Consider the following 18,184-nt stretch of genomic DNA (forward strand, 5'->3'; position numbering starts at 1 on the left):
AAAAAGAGAAATAAATTGAATGAAAACAAAAAGGAAAAAAATAGATATAAATTAGAAAGAAGGGAGAAAAAGATAAAATATAAAAGTAGAAAAACAAAAGAACAAATAAAATATAAAATAAATAAGAACACACGCACTAGATAAACAAAAAGGGCGGGAAGCATTTTTTTTGCGTCATTTTATGCAAATGAGCAAGTTGGCAGATCACGTGATCAGAATGTTGCCATTTACAGGACGGTACGAGGCTTTCCACTCGTTTGGCGGCACCGTTAAATTTTAGCACTGGACTGGGGTTTGTTTGTTTTTAATATCGTCGAGTTCCAAGACCGCGCTCTCATTCGTATTTTAAACGGTGAAAACAAAAGGGGGGAAAAAAAGAGGCCACCCTCGTTCTTCTTCGTCCGAAGTATTTTTAGAAACCAGTACCTTAGGAGATGTTTTACCTTTGGTACGATTCGTAACTGCACTTGTTAGTAAGTAAACACTACACGACTCCGTACAGGACAAATTAAGCAACGAACGTACTTACTACTTGTTGTACAACTGGTCTGTTTGGTATATTATATGCAAGAGGAGGGGGAAAAAAAAAAAAAACAGGTTTTAAAAACCTTGTCAATTTGTTTAACTAAGTTAACACTTTAAGTAACAAAATTATATTTTAACCTGAAGTTCGTGTTTCTGTAACGAAAACTTTTACTATTACTTAAAAAAAAAAAAAAAAAAAAAAAAAAAAAAAAATGGAACTATTAACGAATATTTTGAAATTCTGCGAACAAAACTTATTGCAAATTTCTGTTACCTTGCTTGTTTTGTTTCTTGTGTATCTACTCCTGGTCGTTCAACTCCACGAACTGCTCGGCAACCTCTCTCGTCATGCTTTCCACGGCGACATCTGCTCGGAGCAGACGGACATTCTATCCAAACTCCTCCATCCGTTAAAAGTCGACCAACTGAGCACTGACCGGTTATTCGAGGTGCTGGATCTGAGCGGCGCGAGTTGCCCGTTTGGTCAGTTGCCCACCGGATGCCAGCTGACCTGTTGGCAACCCAACCCGTACGGCGTGTCGTTCCTGGAGAAGGCAGCCGCCGAAGCGGGGAGAGTTTTTCTTAAGGATGTACTCGAGGGTCCCATCGGAGATCTGGACAAAATTGAAGACGATAGCTTCGACGCGGTCGTGTCGAATATGGCGCTCTGCTCTGTGACAGATCCCGGAGCTCTTTTGGCCGAAATTCGGCGAATCTTGCGACCGGTACGTATGTTTGACTTTTTTTTATTTATTTATTTTATTTTATTTTTTTTTTTTAATCTTCGTGCTTGTGTAGATGTTTTAAACCAACACATTTCAGGTGAAAACTGGTACTTTCGTGTCCTGTCAAAATTCGTATTAAAAACGAAAACAGTTTCAGAAATAATTACAAGTAAAAATAAGTTTTTACTTTTCATATCAACACTCGCTTTTAAAATGACAGCTTTGTATAAATCTTCGAGTATGCTGAAAGCGAATATCACATTTAAATTTAAAAAAAAGTAATTTTCTAGATATTAAGACATTGGTTTGTATTACAATACACGGGGGGGGGGGGGGTGCTAATGCAGAGTGATCCGGCGATCCGCGCTATTTTTTTAAATCGTATTTCCACGTTTGAAGTTTTGATTTTTATTCAATTGAAAGATTAAAGTACAGAATAGGTATAAAAACACACCCCCTCCCCATGTTAAGAATGGCTTTTTAAATAACGTTATTTCAGCACGGATCACTCTCTGCATGAGTACCCACAGGGGTACAAAAAAGTTGTCAAGAATATATATATATATATATATATATATGTAATAAACGTTACCAAAGGCAACTAACTGGATAAGGTTTTAGTACTATTTGATGTAAATGTTTATTCGGTTCGAAAAACTAATGTTGAACGCTGCAAGACTCGATAATCACTTCGAAATAAGAAATAAAACAATGGCGGTAGAAACCATCTCAATAGATGTTACCGTGACATTTTATGGGTCGGTTTCTACCACCATTTTTTATTTTGAAGTGATTATCGCGTCTTCTGAGGCCTCGCGGCCATCTTTTGTTCTCCGGTAGCGTTCAGTATTACTCGTTTTTCAAACCGAATAACCATTTTACACTAAAAACTCTTCCAGTTATATAGAAAAAGTAACTTATCTTGCCTCTGGTAACATTTATTTGGCTACTTATGCACTTTTCTTACCATGCTAAAATGATAACGTTATTTAGAAAGCCATTCTTAACATAGGAGGGGAAGGTGTTTTCTAACTATTCTCTACTTTCCCTTGACAATTGAGATTGTATGAATTTAATTTAAAATACTATTTGAAAAAATGATAACATTTATATTTTTCATTTTCTTGTCTATGCTGTAGAATAAAGTTGCCCTTTTCAGGGATGAAGGGTTAAAAAAAAAATTCATTTTGGTTTTGCATTCGCATGCTAAATATCGTTTTTTTTTCCTCCTCGCTCTGCTTTCAAATCGTAAACTTTTCGACCTTGTTTCCGTCGCGGTAAATTTCAGATTAAGTCCACCTCCACAATTTTCTTTTAAATGAAAACTTATAGGTTTTCGACTATGCTGAATACGGAAATCGCATTGAAATTTTGCAGAAATAAGTAGTTATCGAGATATAAATAGTAGTTTTATGCATTGTATTCTTTGGCGGCCATCTTTTGTGCGCGCTATAAACAAATCTACTCACGACTGACACTGCACGCGCGTAAAAAAAGATGGCCGCCAAAGAATACAATGCATAATACAATTTTTTATATCTCGATAACTATTTCTGCAAAATTTCAATGCGATTTTCGTATTCAGCGTAGTCGAAAACCTATAAAAGTTTTCATTTAAAAGAAAATTGTATAAGTGGACTTAATCTGAAAATTTACCGCGACGACGGAACAGGTCGAAAAGTTCGATTTGAAAGCAGTGAGGGGGGGGGGAGCAGACGATATTGAGCATGCGAATGCAAAACCAAAATGGGGTTTGTCTTACTGTACAAATAGATTCGAAAAAGTTGTCAAAAAACATAACAAATAAATGTTATCAAAGGCAAGATAAGTTACTTTTCTACCTAACTGGATATATTTTTTGTGTTTTTATTCAATGTAACCTGTTTATTCAGCTCGAAAAACATGCAGTGTTTACTGATCTAGTGATCTATTGGAAAATTCAAAATGGCGCCCAACACTCTTTAACATGGTAAGTTTGGGAAAAGGTGTTATAAATAATAAACTAGACAAAATACTATTAAAAAAAAACACCGAATATATGTCAATTTATGTCACGGTAACATATAATGAGCGAATTTCTAACAGTATTTTTTCTGGTTTATTATTTATAACATTTCCTGAACTTACCGTTTTAAAGAGTGTCGGCCGCCATTTTGAATTTTCCAATACATCGATAAACACTGTATGCTTTTCGAGCTGAATAAACATGTTACATTGAATAAAAACACGAAAAATATATCCAATTAGGTAGAAAAGTAACTTATCTTGCCTTTGATAACATTTATTTGTTATATATTTGTTTGTTTTTTTTTTTTTACAACTTTTTCGAATCTGTGTACAGTAATACAAACCCCCAAAATGAATTTTGTTTTTAGCCCTTCACCCCTGAAAAGTTTAACTTTAAGTATTCTACAGCATAGACAAGAAAATGAAAAATATAACTTATCAAAAGATAAATTACTCTTCTACCTACATGGATATGTTTTTGTGTTTAAGCTTATTAAACAAGTAGTTCAGTGTCTTAAGTTAGCATGAAAAAAATGGGTGAAATTGATTGGGTGGCTTTCTACCAATATTTTAATTTTCGATTTTTCAGCAATTATTGACTCCTGGATGATCGTCTCATGTCAGCCAGTTATGTGTGTGTGTGTGTGTGTGTGTGTGTGTGTGTGTGTGTGTGTGTGTGGTGGTTGATTTCGTTTCCTGAAACATGTCTACCAAAAATGCTCAATGAGTTAACAGAGCATATATAAAATTAATTTAATTTCCCGTTTCAGAGAAATCGCGATATCCTTGACCTGATGACGTGATTTCTCTGAAACTGGGAAATTACAAAAACATGTATGCACATGTAGCCGTATGAATTATGTATATGAGAGCGCGTTTCTCTTTTTTTTTTTTTTTTTTTTTCCCTCCCTATACTGCAAAATATCAAACTACCTTCATTAAAAAAATGATTCAATTACAGATTTGAACACTTACAATCATTTTGGGGTTTGTATTACTGTACACATAGATTCGAAAAAGTTGTCCAAAAATAAATATAACAAATGTTATCAAAGGCAAGATAAGTTACTTTTCTACCAAACTGGATATATTTTTCGTGTTTTTATTCAATGTAACATGTTTATTCAGCTCGAAAACCATAGTGTTTACCGATGTATTAGAACATTCAAGATGGCGTCTGATTCTCTCTTCAACACGGTAACTTTGGGAAAAGATGTTATAAATAAAAAACCGGATAAAATGCTGTTAAAAACTCGCTCAGTATATGTTACTGTGACATAGGTTGAAATATATTCGGCGGGTTTTTAATAGTATTTTGTATCGTTTTTTATAACACCTTTTTCCAAACTTACGGTGTTAAAGAGGGTGTGAGACGCCATCTTGAATTTTCAAATACATCGGTAAACACTGTTTTTCGAGCTGAATAAATGTTACATTGAATAAAAACAAATATATCCAGTTTGGTAGAAAAGTAACTTATCTTGCCTTTTATAACATTTATTTGTTATATATTTGTTTTTTTGATAACTTTTTCGAATCTGTGTACAGTAATACAAACCCTCATTTTGTAAAGAACGGGGATAATTGACCTTCACCTGAAGTCAAGGCAAAAAAAAAAAAAATGAAACCATTTTCCGATTCGCCTTTTATTAAATTGTTAGGTGAAAGTACAGAAGTTACAATACACCCGCCAGCCCGGTAACATAAGTGCATAAGTACCAATAAAGTGCTTTTTAATATCGTATTCAGCTAAATCCATAACAAGCGGCACTTGACTGAATGGTTTATTTTATTGGTGCTGCTACACTGTAATCACGTGATTAAAATTTTAGCCGACGAAACATTGGGAGTCAAGAGTAAGAAGTTCCAATTTTTCATTTAATGTCGGTGTTACTCAACTGTTCGACTCTATTTCCTGTCTGTTCCGTTAGGTGTGTCAGATTTTTTTGAATTTTTGACACCCTTAACACAACTGAATAAAATATACAAAACTCGTAATTTCTTTTTAAAGTGGGTTGTTTAATTTCTTTATGGAATATACTTTCAAAAGAAACTAAAGTTGTTTTTAAAAAATATTTATTTTTAAAGTGCATGCGCGCGCTCGTGCAGGCATTTTTTTTTTTTTTTTTTTTTTTTTCCAATTTAAATATCTATAAAAATTATTCTATTGGTTTAATTTTTAAGGTATTTTCAGGTTTAATGGGAAATTTTATGCTCTTTCCAATGACCAGAATATAATAGACAAACTTTTTTTTTTTTTAAATTCACCCCCCCCCTCTTTTGAAATGTCTAAAGAGAACTAACCTCACATTTTGGAAAATATTGTTCTGTAAAAATTGGACACCTACATCAATTTTTTGTCATTCAATGTTTTTAGATTTTTGAAAAATCATTGCATAAAGAAATTTTAAATCTTATTTTACTATTTTAACTCGTGTAATTCTTTTAAGAGAATTAAAAAAAGAAAATTTGTCAGCAAGTAAACTTTGAGTGAAATGTGATCATTTTTCAAATACGGTGACCCATAATTGACTAATTTGATTGACAGCAAACACATGTCAGAAATTCAAAGGGGAGATAAGACACATATCAGCACTTCAAATGTTTGTATAGTTACTACCGGAAAATATATTTGGTCTAATTGTCGGGTTTTCGGCCTCGGTATTTCTCAACTGGAAGAAAGACAACTCCGTTTGTGAACCTCTCATATGATAATTTAAAATCGCGGTATTTTTTAATCCTTGCTTACTTTTTTATTTAAAAAGTACATGGAATATAAATATAAGTTAATAATCAATGGAAGCATCCATTGATTATTTTTTATAGGCAAGTGATTTTTTTTTTTTTTTTTTTTTTTTTTTTTCGAATTTATATATTTTTATATTCAAAGTAAATTAAAATTCGTTAATTTTCTTTTTCTTTTAAGAAAACCGATTAAAAAAAAATATTGCATATTTTTCTATTAAACCTTTTTTTTAAAATTTGGTCTTTGCTCCTTTTATTGAAAAAAAAAAAAAAAAAAAAGGTTTAAGTTACATTTTTCAAGTAGTTATAAGCTTCTAAAGAATTTTTATAACTCATTTTTAATGGCGACATCTGACACCGCTACTGTTCCGTAAATCGTATTCTGATTGGAACATGGCATTATGGATCCTCTCCTAAAAATGCTGCCGGAAAAGCAATCGCCATAAAGAAGTTTGAGGTTAAGAAGCGCACGTAATCATGTTTAATGTACTAGTTCATGACAGGGATTCATGTATTCACCGTTTTGAAATCGCTTTAATATGCAAATATTTAAAAAAAAAAAAAAAAAAAAAAAAAAAAAAAGATTGAAAATTTTTTTAATATTTGCATATTAAAATGTTTTCAAAACGGTGTTTATTAAAAATGTTTAATTTGTGTTTATTTTAGCTTAATTCACTTAACAGGGTATATTGCCATCAAATTATGAGGGGCTACTGTGAATTAAGAAACAAATTTATTGGAGGGAAGCATTCTAAGTGGGGAACTGTGCAGCAAGGTGTTTGTTCATATTACATTTAAATTTCTGCATGTTGGTACAGTCAAGGAAACAAGAGAATTCCAAAGGTTAGCAATCCGAGGGAAGAAACTATAGAGTAGAAAACTTTCCGGGATATTGATTTCAAGTGAATCTAAAGTTAAGCAACACTGAGCCTGGCCAGTACTAAAATGAGTGACCATTTAAGAATTCCAGGTTCTATATATGCTATCTACTTATCTGTACCTTGTTTCCAGTCATTTAGCACTTCTCCTTGCCACTGGACCCACGCAGTTGCCGATTCGGGTGTGGTTGGGATTGTGCAATCCTTGCCTCACAAGTACTCATGCAGGGCGATGGGGCAGTGAAACTTATTACTCTTGTTTGGACCTTGTCTAAGAGGCAAATGTTTGGAGCATTTGCGATCTTCTGATATTCTTTAACTGACGATCCATCCATCTCCTCGATCTTTATCCTTGAGTAGCTTTAGACATCGATAAATAGTGACTTTTGTAAAATGGTTTCATCGCTAAACAGTCAAATTGAATTGACAAATCTCAAGGAATTGTTCCTGTTTGTCAACGAAGCCCAATTCTGGCCAAAGTATTGAATGTCTACAAAAATTTTAAGTGTTTTAAATGACCTACAAAGAATTAATCTCACAAATTTCCTTTTTGAAATTCTCAGTCAACTTAAGATTTGGTCGATTCCGCTGGGAATGAGGAAAACACTGAATTTTTCTGAGAAATTTTATAAAAGCCTTTCTCTTCACGGCTAAAATCACATAGCATTTTTTTATATTGAAATTAAGCAACATGGAGTTTTGTTAATTCAAAGAAAATACTAGACAGGTTTGTCTACATTAAAGGTGAAAGAAACTTGCCAAAAATTGAGATTAAGCCTCTCCTTTGCTCCTAAAAGTTCAAATTTCATACATGATTATTGGATATCTGTATTTGGATTCATCGGACTATTCTCATCTTGAGTGTCATTATCACGTTTCGGTCGATGTAACTTCCAACTTAAGGTATATCTTGTCGAACTCAAACTGAAATGTGAAAATGACACTAAAAATGAGAACAGTAGTTTGATGAATCCAAATGAATAACCAATCCTCATCTGGAAAAAAAAAAAAATTTAGAAACCTTTATTGGAGTAAGCTGGAAGTGTGTACGTTTTCTATTATATAAATTAGCCAAAAAAAATTAATTTAAAACATCTAAAATGTGCTTTGACAATATTTCTAGATGAAGTAGAAATAACTATCCACCACAATTAAGTCACTTAATTTTCCTAGATAATTTTTGCAATTTCTTTCTGTAACTTTAATCTCTTATTCTTCATTTTAGTTTTGTCACTGTTCTTTGTATGTTTTCCAATTTCAAATGATGTAAAAAAAAAAGAAAAAAAAGCATTACAAAAATGGATCTGTGCCTTTTTAAATAACCAAAGTATGCCATGGTACATAATGTTTTCACCTGAAATGCGTTGGTTTAAAAGATCAATATAAACAACTCCAAGTTGTCATTTGAGTGACAATACAACATTATTGTCACACAACTTTATGATAGATTGCCCGAAATCCTTCTTTGCCCTTAATTGTATAAAGACAAATGGTCAAAAACGACCAGAGGCCACCAGATTCTGATTTGGTTTTCATCAGAACCCTTTCAATCAGGCTGCAGCGTCAATACTGTCGATGTCGGAAAAAGCAGCTTTAGGTGACCCTGCCAACAATCAGTAACTGTACTTGGCCTTCGAGACTAGATCACAGTGTAGTAGAGAGGTCTGTGTTCAAAATCCGAGCGAGGGAGGCCTGGGTCAGCCCAGTCTCTTGTGTCATAGAAACGCCGAGAGATTGGCTTTCCTGGGTCGTTCGCTTGAAGGAGACGCTCCTTGGGTCCCTGTGGTTGAGAACTCGTTTCCCAATCTCAAACCCAACCCTTCGGTAGAAGGTCGTCGTAGACCGAAGGGGGAGTCCAAGTTCTTCTCCGAATGCTGAACCGCTCTTAGAGCTTTGCCGGGGACCAATGTCCTCGATCAGCCAAGGAAGAAACTGTATCGGGATTTAGTGGGGGGGACCGCGAAGGATCCACTTTGTAGGCGGATGGGATGGTCGATGGAGGTTGTCCGTTCTAAATGGCGTTGGGCGCCGGGACGGGAGATTCTGAATAACTCGGAATTCTCCCTGACTTGGCGACTGGTCCGAAATGCGCTGCCCCTCTTCGACGTACTTTTCCGGTATAAAGAACATACCAGCCGCTTCTGTCCGTGCTGTGACAAACGCGAGCCCGAAACAATCGAGCACGCGTTTTTTAGTTGCAGCCGGATACAGCCCCTATTAAGATACGTCGAGGGGGTAACAGCTCGCATTGATGCCGAGTGTCTGCTCGATCTCGACGTAGGAACTTTTGTGTACAACATGGAGCCGCCGTTCCCCAGGGAGGAAAGTTTGGTTTTCCTGGCGATCCTAGCAGTAGCGCGTATGACCATTTGGATCACGCGCCTCAAGTTGGTCCACGAAGGGACATCTGTTCCTGATCGGGATCTGATCATTTACTTTAAACATTTGCTTAAAGTAAAGATCAGATGCGATTGGAAGGGGTTGCCTAGAGTGGAATTTGACAAGAGGTGGGTGCACAGCACTAGTTTGTGCATCCGTCGAGGAGCCAAGTTTCAATACGTGTTCCCTCCTTAGGCATGGCATGGGCGGTGCTGGGTCCTACGGAACCCATCCCGCCTAGGTTAGCATTATAAGTTCAGTAAAGTAACTCTTGACTGGTGGTACAAATGAGATCCTGTTCCTGATTTTATTTTTTGGTATTAGAGAACCTCTGAGTCTGCCCAACCCCCCTGCTCCTCATCTTTATTTTCTGATGCCCCCGGTCATCCCCCTACTCAGAGGTCACCTTCCTACCCCCTCCATCCGTTGCTTTATTTTCTCCCACCTCCATTAAGGCGACTTCCCCAAACCCCATTAGGGATGCTCTGCTTGTTTTCGGTTCCCCGGAAAACAGTGGGGGATCTAGCCACATAGAATAGTACAGGGGGGTCTTACTAACAACACATTAGTAGTTTTTTCCTTTTTTTTGAAATGAACATTTTCATTAGTTTTTTCCCACTCCACGAACATTTTATGCCAATTAATTCAAGAACTCTTTCTAATGAAATCGAACTTTATTTTCTTACACATACACACACACACACAAAAAAAAAAAAAAAAAAAAAAAAAAAACAAAATGCACACACAACATACAGAAATGAATATACAAATTGTACATAGTTAAATTTTACATTGAACGCTGGGGTTATTAGTTAGATTAGGATCCACAGAGTGATTGAGGTTTTTTTTTTTTTTGGTAAATGTTGCCAGTCAAGAGTAAGACTTCAAAGTCTCATCTGTTACGTAGTCAAAAAGACCCTGTACCCTCCCCCTCCCAATCTCTTGTAGGGCCTTGTGCCTAATTTTTTTGAATTGAATTTTTTGTACGTTTTTTATGTTCAATTTTTTCTTTCTCAATAAAATATATAAACAAGATCAGTGTAGTATCTGTTCCGGCAGATACTGCAAGCTATGACTAGCAAAGACCAGATGTGGGGGCAACCCTACATTCCTGACCTTTAACCAGCTCCCATTTCCCACCTCTCGGGAGCTGGTCCCCTTTTTCCCTTCCCCCTCCCTTCACTCCTCACATTAAAAATTGGCCTTGTGCCTAATTTGCTCGGTGGGGGAGCAAATAAATATCATCTGTTCTTCAGATGCTGCACTTCAATTTCTTGTTCTGTCAGTGGAGGAGAAATCCTTCACGACTGAGACAATTTTTATTTTTGTTCCTTTTCTCCACGTTAAAAAACAACCCTGATGTCTAACTCTGTCCCGTGGGGAGGCATTGTAAATAGGAACAATCAGTATCTGACTGCATAGCTCTGATATTAATCATTACCATAGCCCTGCTTCATTAACTTTTTTTTTTCCTACCATTATTCCTTAAATAAAACCATTTTTTTTATCTAGTGTAGAAGTTATTTTATTTCAAATTCGATTTTTATCATATTTGCACGAAACTTGATTTCAATGTACTTTTTTTTAAATTGGAATTCATTATTGAGATGAGTATTTATATCAATTTATTTTATTGCGGACTATTCTCATCTTTATTAGTAGTTTCACAACGTTTTGGCCAGAGGAATAGTTGGCCGAAACGTTGTGAAACAACTAAAAAAGATGAAAAGAAGTCTGCAATAAAATAAATTAGTATTGCTTTCTGTATAGGCCAACTCATGATTAGGGCTCTGACAATGTTTTTTATACATAGGCATCACCACTTATCAAGGCCAGGAGGCCACTCGAGGATAATGGTGAAAGAGTTTACAGTAAACAATTGAACAATATAGTACTCATTAGTAAAGGAAATTCGGTTAATTTGTTAGCTTATATGGAACGGCTCATCAAAAACTTGTTTACGTTAGACTTGAAGAAAACCATATTGTAGTCAGCTGGGAAGCGGAAGACAATTCTACAGGCGTGCAGTTCTAAGCTTTGTTCATGGAATCTACGTTTAGGCACAGATAAAGAGTGGGGGGGGGGGAAATTATTGATAGTGTTTTCTGCTAAACAAGTGTTTCTTTTGACTCGAGTATATATCCGACACGGTCAATCAACCGAGAGCCACATCAGTCTATATAAAAACATAAGATATTAACGGATATATACTAAAGAGTCAAAACAATGAAAAGAATATGCTGTTGTCACATCCCTATTAATGATATTTTAAAGTTTTATGTATTCCCTAATTAACTTAGTAGCCTCTGTCTATTGCTGACGGTTTTATGACCATGGCTTAAAGGAAAGGAATATAAACTACAAAAATTATTAATGTACTCTATGAGCCATGATAAACATTAAAAAAAAAATTGTCAGCAGGATAAAGTTTAAGGAGGAATTGGATGTTAGGGCTGTGCTGCTGCTTCTCACAGCAGTTACTAAACTCTGCACATGAATAATGGGTGTTCAAAAGAACCTTTGACCGTCTTCAGATGCATCTTTAACAAATTCAGTGGCGTAGTGGATAAAGTACTTTGTAATTGTCAGTTTAATCTGAAGTTATTGACTCGCAGCTTCACATTTGCCAATGCAATGCTATCCTCAAATTGAATGATAGAGGACTGAATGTAGGGTTCTGTGGAAAAATTTCTTTAGTTGACCTTTTGACAACTAAATATTTTAGTTTATTAGCCAAATAGAAAAGTTACTAGTCAAACCCATATGATTTTTGGAATATGACATCTTCGATGAGTACACAAAAGATTAAAAAAAATTTTTATCTATTTTTAATTTTTTTAATTTTTTTTTTTTTTTTTTGTCATTCTAACTATGCACTGAATTTTTTTAAAACTTGGGGGCGGAAGCATTCAAATTTCTTCAGGTGTATTTTTTTTTTTTTTTTTTTAAATAGCCTTTGTTAAAAAGTATTGTTTTTAATAAACTTATTTGAATTTGCTCATTTTATTAAAAAACAAAGGTTGAAAAGACATTTTTCACTCTGTAATGGGCATTGGAAGATTGTTCGTGGGGAAAAAAAAAAAAAAAACATAATTGCCAAAAGATAAGCATTTTATTTCCAGTCTCCATTTTGAAAGATCACTCGCAAATACGACTGATTGATTTGTAATGTAAAAGCCCTAGAATATTTGACAAATCCTGATTTGGATTTTGTTAGTCTTTTGTGGCCTTAATATTGCTGAGTGTCAGATCAATCCGCCAGCAACCAAAGTTCCCAACAGCATGTCTTTGACATTTGTTGCCATAGACCTGCTGAATTAAGGAGGAATTCGATGGTAGCGCTGTGCTGCTTAAAGCAGCAATTGAAAGTTTGTGCGTGAATAATGGGTGTTAAAGCTTTCAAATTTAACCCACCCGCTTTTTTATTTTTTTTTTATTATCCCAGATCCCTGCACGTATGGTAAAAGATAACTGTTAATTTTCCTTTTCTTTTCAGGGTGGTTCCTTTTATTTCTTGGAACATGTTGCAGACCGGGCGTGGTTCCTGAGATTTCTTCAGACCCTCTCCATTCCGTTTCTTTTTGTCCTGGGTGGTAAATGTCGACCAACTCGCGAGTTATGGCTTGAAATCGAGCAGTCTGGATTTACCACTCATTCGTATGAGAGGTTTCGCGTTGGGTCATTCTCGGTCAGATGTCCAGTCATTGTCGGCACAGCAACGAAATCAGCTTAAACAAAAACGCACAGAAAACAAAACCAACTTTACAATCGCACCACTATGAGAAACCCCCTCCCTACCTCTCATTCGGCTGGATTGTAATGGAAGCAAATCAAGTCTACACCTTCGTGCTCCCTCACCACATTCCTATAATCTCACCATCTTCAAAAACACATCACAATGAATTCTTTTTTTTATTTTTATTTCTATCCTCACATATCACCTATTTCTTTCATTACGTATAATGAAAGGGAGACAACTCCCGTTGCCGTGACTTAAAAAAAAATCAATTATCAATAAAATAGGTCTTGTAGAAGCTCTTGAAAGACCTACACATTCAATGTATTAATAGTTAAATATGGCAGCTCAAAATCAATTAACAGAAAAAAAATTTGACCTACTTATGCAAAAGTAGGTATCTAAACGAAAATTTATTGAAAATGGAGTAGAATTTTAATTAAAAATAAAAATTGGCTATTTTGTATTTATCCGCTTTCTAGCTTAGTGCGAACCCACTTTAATCGTCTTTTTAATTTAGAAGTTATGTAAAGGAGAGAAGTCTTCAAGATTTAATTAATGTCGATTTTGAGAAACAAGTCTGACATCTCCCCTTTTTAACATCTAAATTAAAGATGTAAATAGGTTTTGTCCAACTTAGAACTGGACATGTACTAAAAAAAAAGCTGCTTTATAATTTAAATCCTACTTGATAATTTTCTGTAATTTTTAGCATAGATATTTATTTTTGCTTGATACGTAAGTGTATCGGTTTTGTTAATTTATTTCAGTTGTGCATGTCCTTCAAGCACCATTTTGTCCAGGTTGTCTAATTTAGAAATAGGTCTTCATCACATAACCAATTTTATGTATAATTGAAGGGATGACTCTTGATAAAAAAAAAAAATAGAACTTAATAAAATAAGTTCTTTTAGGGTCTTCTTGAAAGACTTGCACAAGTGGAAAATAACAGTTCAAAATCATTAAATTGGAAAACTCTTCAATAAACTTGCGCAAAAATTGGATATCTACACCAGAAATCAGAAAATTATAGGGTAGATTTTCAAATGAGTCATTTTTTTTTTTTGTTTATCTGTTTCTAAACTAGTGAAGCCATTTTACCTCTTTAATGTCTAGTAATAAAAAAGGGGAGATAATTCACTTTGCCTTTGAATTCCTTGTCTATTTTAAGAGAAATGATAGTCTAATTAGATTCCTTTTTTTTCTCTCTCTCCTTTTTTACACAACTCTTAAATCCGTGAATAGGTTTGGCGAAACCTAGAATTGGACATACACAAAAGGTTTCTAATTAAAATTCTTAGTAATCTTCATAATTTTAGAGGTAGACTTTTTGCTTGATAAGTACTAGTTTTTCTGTCAATTTATTTCGAACTATCATATTTAACTTGTGAATGTCTTCCAAGAAGCACTATTTTGTACAGGTTGAATAATTCGGCATTGTTGGATAGGTTACTAATTCAAGTTTAGAGTACACTTGGCCATGCAGATAATCACTTCATTTTATCTTTTAAAATGTCTTTGTTTTGATTTAAAAAAAAAAAAAAAAAAATGCAAAAAAAATTGAATTAAAGATTACAGGTACTCTATTGAAACTTTCTCATTTGTTTCCAAAATGAAGTACCAAAAATTTGCAGTTTTCCTTTTCCTCCCATCATATCTTAATCACTGAAAAGTTTCATTTTTGTAAATATATTTGAATATTACATTTTCTTTGGATTATTTTTTAATCTTTATGGGAGTATTTTGATGGGAGGTTACATGGTATGTTGGTTAGAAAGTCAGATGAAAACAAACTTTGATAGTTGCTTCACCATACGTGATTGGAACAGAATATTGAACAAGAAAAAGGGGTCGCCATCTTCCATAAGACTACATCTCCACACTTAACTAGGTAATAATCAGAACACTATGGGAATTGTTTGGCCTTTTGTCGCAAAATGAATGCTGAATCCTAGGAGTTTCATTTTAGCTGGTTACTCATAGCAAAATGGGGAGTACAAGAAATCAAAACTGGAACTGATTTGAATTCTTTTTGAGTGCAATTACACATCTCTGTATTAATCTAAGATTCTGCGCAAATGTATCAGAATGTCTACACAATTAAGTCCAGGTTTAAGTGCACAAACACAGCGAAATCCTTACTCGATCTGATACTGTGCATAAGTTTTAACCAAATAAGTTCCTCCTGTAACTGCTATCGGATTTTACAAGTTCATCATTTTAAGATTATTTATCACAGAAAAAAAATTCTTGTTAATTGGGGATCTAACCTGACAGGATAATATGCTATTGAACCAATCAAAATGGCAACTAATTTTCTTTTTTTTATGTAAAGATGAGCATTAATCTTGCTACTGTGTAGGTGTATCCTAATACTCATGCAGTTAAGTCCAAATCAGCGTGTGTGTGCAAAGCTAAACTATGATTCTATCTGTAGCATGATGCTACACATGCATTTAAACAGAATAGGTACCTCATGTAACTGCTACATTACCCCCTGATTAGGCTTTTAACCAGTAAAAACAAGTAACATTATTGATTGTAATAGCCTAATATAACTGCTACAATAGTATTGTTAGAATCCCTCAGCAAACTTATGATAGTTTACTTAGCAGTGGCAGCGAATGTTTTCACTTATCGACTCGAAAGCTAAAATCGCCAGTTTCTTTCAACCAATCATAGCACAAGATATTCATTTTAAAATAACACGAGATACATACTAAACATAGCATAAACATATACACACTAACAAAACTCCATCTAATGCCTGATACTGTATGTACGTTTACACCAGTTACCTCCTGTAACTGGTACAATGGTGTGTGTGTTGGCGCAAGGTGTTTAAACGTGGAGATAATAGGCATGATGATCTCCTTTGACAGGAATGTTGCCTTAAAGATTAAAGGGAAGATTGTGAATTTCCTATTATTGATTGGAATGACTGCAACTAGGTTTTGGGATGAAAATCTTTGAAGGTGTGGGTTTGAATCCCACTGCTGCCACCATGTCATACCCAATGGTGTATGGATGTGTATTAATAGATAAAAACTCAAACATGTACGTTAATTGCAATTGAGGCACTGCCACGGTGTATATTTTAATGCGCATGCGTGTTTATATGCATATAAAAAAAAAAAAAAAAAATTTGTTCTTAATTCCTGTAACAAAAGAATTGGCAATATCATTACAATATGTCGGAACTGGGTCTCCTCGCATCCTTCACTGTTCAAGCGAGGACAGATGTAGTTTTTGAAGCTGTTCTAAGTAGCTTCTCTTCCCACTGGCATCAGCATAAGGCATGTGCGTTGTGTGAGGAACAAATTGTCGTCAGATGAAACAAAGACTGTGGCGTATAATAATAATAATAATACTTCATATTAATTATTCAATTTTTCAAAAATGTATCTTTTGGATACAATTCAGACACATCAGTGATTTTTATTTTTTTTTAATTTTTTTTTATTTATTTTTATTCCCATAGTTCATTTATACCATATCCATGTGTTGACCTAGCCAACGTTGATCAGGCCTCGACTTGTCTCAATCTCTTTACAAATTTGTTAAAGTATGGCACAGAATATGTGAGATAAAAGGGAAAAAATGGAATTGTGTTAAGAAAAAAAATTAAATAAAAATATGCCATGATGATGTATATAGAATAAACTAAATGATTTTGTCACGAAGATCGTCTGGTAAACTGAAAGCTCAAAAGGAGAAAGACTTTTAAGATTATTTAATTACCTTTGTCCTAGTCCATCTTCAGAATGCGGCTTCTCTTGCTGAGGCTGCCATCGATATTTCTAAACATTGGCAACTGCCACTCTCAACTGCATGTCTGTCATTTTCACTTAATTTTTTTTATCATTTCCTCTTCTCCTGAACTGACTTGTTTCCAGGTACCATAACCAGTTTGTGATCTTTATTTAAAACATCCTTCTTGCAATAGAATGCCAATTTTATCTGAACAAAGATATCTTATATAAACGGAAACAATCACAATTTTAAACGTAATAAATGCATTGTGGAATTTGTCTCTTAACTACGTTTATAAGTGGAGAATATTGCATTAATAGTAAATAAATTCCCAACAAATAAAGCAGCAGATGCCATGAGTGGAAATTGAAACCAAAACTTGAAGTCTTCAGTCTGAGGTTCTACCAACTGACCTATTTGGACTTCCTTATAAATAGAGCTTAAAACATTACCGTAACAATAGTTTTGCCATGGTGCTATAGATTTATGTGAATCATTTGTCAAAACATGGATTTAAAAAAATAAGTGGTAATAAAAAAAAAAAAAAAAAAAAAAAAAAAAGTGAATATTATTGTAAAATAAAATGATTCTCCTAACATTTAAAACAACTTAACCCTTGTTGAGGTGTATGGGAAAGAAGTATTGGTGATAGGATATGTTCAGGAGTATGGACAAATACGAAAACCTATAAATAAATTAAAAAATCATGGGTCTACCATATGCAGATGTTGAGGTGAGGGTCCAGTGGTAGGCATGATGGATTAAATTACTCCTTGAAGTTAAACCCAGGGCTAGAGGCTCAGAAGGGAGGGAAAGAGCTCTGTTGTGCCTCTAAGTTTGGTAGTTGGTCCAAACCATGTGGAGTTGTTGGTACTGTACTACCCAACAAAAATCCCTTTTATTCACTGTCACATGCTCAGCTCGTCTGAGATGGCCTGATTGGGCAAACTGGAAGGCAAGGTGAATGCTTGCACCAATCAGCACTAAACTTATAAACCAAACATTCAAACCGAAGTGTTGCTGCAGTTGTTGAACATTATTCTTGATGCTGATTTTTTTCGTTTGTTCCCCCCCCCCCCCAACATCTTTCTACTATCTTTCTCTAGAAAGATATTTGGTACTTACAGGAGGAACGTGAAGGTTGCCAACATCCGTAAATGAAAGTGTTCCTGTGGAATAAACTAGGGTTGAACTTGACACTCAGGTTGTCAGCCCACGTTGTTAACCACTAGGCCACATTCGCTTCCCTGTCACTGCTGGTTGTCAAAGATTGTTTTGCTTTAACTACATATTGGCATTAAAAAACGATTCAAGATACTAGAATCAATGACTATTAAATATCTATACCATTAACGATTACTACATTACCACCTTACATTCACTAACCCTTATCCTTGAGTGGCCTTTGGACCTTCATAAGTCATGACTCCCTTGTA

At 34.7% G+C, this 18,184-nt stretch overlaps 1 protein-coding gene across 1 annotated transcript; it reads left to right on the forward strand.

Annotated features, from left to right (window-relative positions):
* Positions 1–210: 210 nt before the first annotated feature.
* On the forward strand, positions 211–13,896 carry LOC145259274 (thiol S-methyltransferase TMT1B-like). The gene is made up of 2 exons (XM_080117114.1): positions 211–1,250; positions 12,756–13,896. The coding sequence occupies exons 1-2, from the start codon at positions 738–740 to the stop codon at positions 12,990–12,992; spliced, it is 750 nt and encodes a 249-aa protein (XP_079973240.1). The 5' UTR covers positions 211–737; the 3' UTR covers positions 12,993–13,896.
* Positions 13,897–18,184: the final 4,288 nt, after the last annotated feature.

The sequence above is a fragment of the Euprymna scolopes genome, chromosome 34, assembly GCF_053919585.1.
Source record: "Euprymna scolopes isolate OS-2025 chromosome 34, ASM5391958v1, whole genome shotgun sequence".
Lineage (NCBI taxonomy): Eukaryota > Metazoa > Mollusca > Cephalopoda > Sepiida > Sepiolidae > Euprymna > Euprymna scolopes.

Coding starts and splice junctions, on each gene's coding strand:
- LOC145259274 (XM_080117114.1), top strand. CDS start 738: ATGGAACTATTAACGAATATTTTGAAATTCTGCGAACAAAACTTATTG. Junction 1,251..12,755: donor TTCGGCGAATCTTGCGACCG/GTACGTATGTTT, acceptor TTTTCTTTTCAG/GGTGGTTCCTTTTATTTCTT.